This window comes from Apium graveolens, unplaced genomic scaffold, assembly GCF_009905375.1.
Source record: "Apium graveolens cultivar Ventura unplaced genomic scaffold, ASM990537v1 ctg8079, whole genome shotgun sequence".
In the NCBI taxonomy this organism is placed as follows: domain Eukaryota; kingdom Viridiplantae; phylum Streptophyta; class Magnoliopsida; order Apiales; family Apiaceae; genus Apium; species Apium graveolens.
Genome location: NW_027420870.1, coordinates 24,293 through 29,073, shown reverse-complemented (window position 1 = coordinate 29,073; position 4,781 = coordinate 24,293). Strand labels below are relative to the sequence as shown.

Here is a 4,781-nt window from a genome sequence, read left to right as displayed (position 1 = left end):
TAGATTAGAGCCAAAATGTGGACCAAAATTGACCCTTATGAAAGTGGTACCAATAGATGGTTAAAGTATGTCAAATTGGATGTTTATGATGTTAACATGTTAATTCTACCAATATATGGTTGAAAGTGAGTCTTATAAGGTGAAAAATTACTCTAATATGGTTTAAAGTGACTTACATGGTAGATTAGAGCCAAAATGTGGACCAAAATTGACTCGTATGAAAGTGGTACCAAGTAGTGGTTAAAGGATGTCAAATTAGATGTTTATGATGTTAACATGTTAATTGTACCAATATATGGTTGAAAGTGAGTCTTATAAGGTGCAAAATTACTCTAATATAGTTTAAAGTGACTTATATAGTAGATTAGAGCCAAAATGTGGACCAAAATTGACTTGTATAAAAGTGGTACCAAGAGATGGTTAAAGGATGTCAAATTGGATGTTTATGACGTTAACATGTTAATTCTACCAATATATGGTTGAAAGTGAGTCTTATAAGGTGCTAAATTACTCTAATATGGTTTAAAGTGACTTACGTGGTTGATCAGAGCCAGAATATGGACCAAAATTGACGCATATGAAAGTGGTACCAAGAGGTGGTTAAAGGATGTCAAATTAGATGTTTATGATGTTAACATGGTAATTGTAACAATATATGGTTGAAAGTGAGTCTTATAAGATGCAAAATTACTCTAATATGGTTTAAAGTGACTTCCATGGTAGATTAGAGCCAAAATGTGGACCAAAATTGACTTGTATAAAAGTGATACCAAGAGATGGTTAAAGGATGTCAAATTGGATGTTTATGATGTTAACATGTTAATTCTACCAATACATGGTGGCAAGTTAGTCTTATAAGGTGCAAAATTATTCTAATATGGTTTAAAGTGACTTACATGGTAGATTATAGCCAAAATGTGGACTCTCTCTAAAAATTTCCTCTGGCTTCTCTCTAGAAATTACTTAACCTCTGTCTCTAAACCCTAATTTTTGTAGCCGTTTTTCTTACCTTCATCCATCAGATTTAAACTTATTCACTCACGAATTCATCTCTTTTTCTTAACCTCTCCACCTAAATACTATATTTCTTATATTCTATAATTTATTTTATTAGGTCTTGCTTTTGTTTCAACTATGGACCACCACTTAGACTCCTCTGATGTGAACTTGAGGTTGTGGAAATATCAAGATTGTGGTTTCACAAGGTTTGAGGCAATGTATTTTCTTCAAAATGACAAGGTTATTCAAGCAGATCGGGAGAAGCGCTATGATATAGTGCAAAGATTGGGTTTTTCGAGGCCGCAAGCTAAGAAAATTGTTGATGATAAGGATAATTTTGCTAAATTGAGAGACTCTACTCTCAAACTTCTCAAAGAAGGAGATGATCTAATTCATAGCTTGAAGGAGAAATATGGGGGTGATATTCCTGACTCTAGGTGTATTGCTGCATCTAAAAAGGGGGGATTTGCCGGAAAAATTGATTATTCTTATGGCCGACTACTTGCGAAGGATTCATATTCTGCGAAGGAAGGGAAGTATAAGGTACTCAGGCTTCGAGGAGGAGCGGGTGTTGGTGAATCTGGTGAAAAGGTTGATAATGGGCATGAGGTTTTAAGACTCAGAGGGGATATGGTGTCTCAAGGTTCAGATTGTGACTCCGATGGAGTTCCGGGTTTCATGCAAGATTTATCCGAGGAGGACGGTTTGGATCTTATTAATGCTCGGAGAGAAGTTGTAGATTTTCCGGTGTTAATGCCTAGTGGGGAGCCTTTTAATAAAAAGGATGAAGTTGTGGCCTTTAACACTGATGAAGAAGGTATTTTAAGTCCGGATTCCGCAGTTAGATGGGTGGAAGCTGAGGAGCTTAAAAAAGGGGAGAGGAAAGTTCAATTGGAAGGTGTTCCTAGTTCTCTTCCAGGAGGCATTCAGGTGGAGGTTGCTGATTGGGAGAGCTCAGATGAAGAGGAGATGCGGCATGAAACTAATCAAGAAGCCATTGAAAAATTAACTATTAACAGAGTCGCTAAGGCTGCATACGCTATCAACAGGAATGAGCGTGATGAGCTATTTAAGGCCCGAGAGCAAAACTTGAAATTAAGAGAAATCATTTCTAGAAATGGAATTTCTTTGAGGGATGCGGAAACTGAGATTCTTAAAGAAGACAGGGACTTTAATGGCTGTATGCAAGGAGCTGAGGATAGATTTCAGGACAGGGATGATTTTGGCTTTCCTATAAAACTCGCTTTTCAGAAAGTGATAAATAGAGGGGTAGACAATGAGGTAAAAAATGGTCCAACTGCTGAGGGTGAGAAGGTGCATTCTCCGAAGAACAGTTCTGCGAAGGAAACTGCCAATTTTACGAAGAGTGATGTTGGGGTTTCGGGTGTTAAGGATGATTATGGGATTGAAAAAGAGGATAAGGCGTCAGAACCGGCAAGAACTAAGGAAGGGGTTAATAAGACTTGGGCAAGCATGTTAAAGAAGGAGGAGATCAAAGCCAAGTTTGATTATTTCCCTGTTGATAATAATTCGGGCACTGTGGAACCTCCGATTGAAGTATTAAAACGCGGGAATGATAAGTACAAAAATTCTGTGGTGGGTACTTTCACTAAAGGACATCAGACTTTTCGCAAAGTAGCCGAATTTGTGGACTCTTTTTGGAGAAAGAGGGGCCTGACTAATGTATTTCAAAAAGATGCTAGCACATTTGTGTTTAAGTTCTCGGATCTTAATAGTATGAATGTCTTTCTTTCACGAGGAACTTGGTATATTGGTCAACGACCGATGGTGGTTACTGGATGGGGTACAAAACCGGGTGAAGCTTGTATAGAAACCATGCCGTTATGAATTAAATTGAGCAATGTTCCCATTTGTTATTGGACAGATGAGGGCCTGAGTCGTTTAGCTAGTGCAGTAGGAAGACCTCTGGGGGCAGATTCTTTAACATCTAAGCTAGATATTATTCCTTTTGCAAAAATGTGTGTGAAATATACAATTGGTGACCCTCTCCCGAATGAAATTAAAGCTGCTGTTCTTGATCCGGTATCTGGTGCAATGTCGATGGAAACAGTTCAGGTTACTTACCCCTTTAGGCCTTTGATTTGTTCTGGATGTAAGTCTTTAGGCCACACTGCTGCAGTATGTCCTAAAGTGTGACGTGTTTGGGCACAAAAGAAAAAGGAGAATATTACGAGTGAGGAAGAGCCTGCTCTAGCCAAGGGAACAGGTACTTCTAGTTTACCTGAGGAGACTTTGGCCCAGGATCATGATGCTGAAACTACTGTTAAAGAACCTGTTCTAGAGGAAGGTTGGACAGAAGTAAAGCGTAAAGGACATAGATTGGATTCTGGTGATGAGGATACATCCCCTGCCATGCCCATGAATTTTAAAAACCTCAAATCTGTGGATGAGGTTGATCTCAAGAAGGGGGCATTGAAGGATACGGCATCTGGCTCTCGGAACTCTAGAAAGAAGCAAAAGAAGAAGCGTAATAGCTTGGGGAAAGCTTCCCCACCTCTATCGAAATAATTTTTATGGAGATAGATTTTTGTTCCTACAATATACGAGGGCTCAACTCGAAGATGGCCTTCGTCAAGGATTTTATTAGCACCAATAAAATTAGCTTCTGTGCTCTCCTTGAAACTCATGTCAAAAAGGAAAATTTTGGTTTTATTTCTTCGAATATTGCTCCTAGATTTAGTTGGCTTAATAACTATGATTTCCATTATAATGGCAGAATTTGGCTTGGTTGGGACTCTTCTCTCTGGAAGGTTAATCTCATTCGAGCTTCAGCTCAGCATCTATCTTGTCTTGTTTCTAGATTTGACGGATCTTGTAACTGTGTGGTCACGGCCATTTATGCCTATAATGATGTTATTGACCGAAGGGCATTATGGACCGATTTGTATAATCTGAGCTCGGATGGGGGTATTGACTTGGATAGCCTACCTTGGTGCTTATTGGGTGATTTTAATGCGTTTTTGGCTGATGATGAAAGTACGGGAGCTCAGCATGGTAGAAATGTGGCTATGATGGAGTTTAAGCACTGTGTGCAACAATTAGGGGTTACAGATTTGCAATATAGGGGGAAATTTTTCACTTGGTGGGATGGCAATATCTCTGAACCTCTCCATAGAAAGCTGGATAGAGTCTTGGTTAATGCTAAATGGTTGGAAGTGTTTGATCTATCGTCTGTCACCTTTTTGCCTCGAGGCCTCTCTGATCACAGCCCTGCGGTTATTCACCTTGGTGTTCCGAAAACTCGTATCTGCAAACCTTTCCAAATTTTTAATCACCTCATTGAGCATGAAGATTTCTTGAAAGTGGTTGCCATGGCATGGGATTTGGATGTGGCTGGTTCACCTTGGTTTAGGCTAACGTCTAAATTGAAAGGTGTTAAGCATGCTCTCAAATCGTTGAATAGAGAAGTGGGAAACTTACATCAGGAGGTTAATGCCGCAAGACAAGACTTAGCTGATTTTCAAAGTCATTTAAACATTGTTCCTACTTACTCTCAATGTGTTGAGGAAAGGTCCTTAATTTCTAAACTAGGTTCTGCTCTTCTCAAAGAAGAAACTCTTCTTAAGCAAAAATCTAGGATCAATTGGCTTAACAAAGGTGATGGCAATAATAGGTACTTCTTTAATTCTTGCAAGGGTAGATGGAACACTAACAAACTGTTGAGTTTGGAGGATGATTTAGGGGTCATTCACACAACTCACAAAGACATTTCGAGAACAGCAGTGGAGTACTTTACCAATTTGGTGGGTGTTATGGATTAA

The 4,781-nt window shown here is 39.1% G+C and overlaps 1 protein-coding gene across 1 annotated transcript; it reads left to right on the top strand.

The window, feature by feature from the left end:
* Positions 1-3,581: 3,581 nt before the first annotated feature.
* LOC141704650 (uncharacterized) lies at positions 3,582-4,781 on the top strand. The gene has a single exon (XM_074507855.1). The coding sequence runs from the start codon at positions 3,582-3,584 to the stop codon at positions 4,779-4,781; it is 1,200 nt and encodes a 399-aa protein (XP_074363956.1).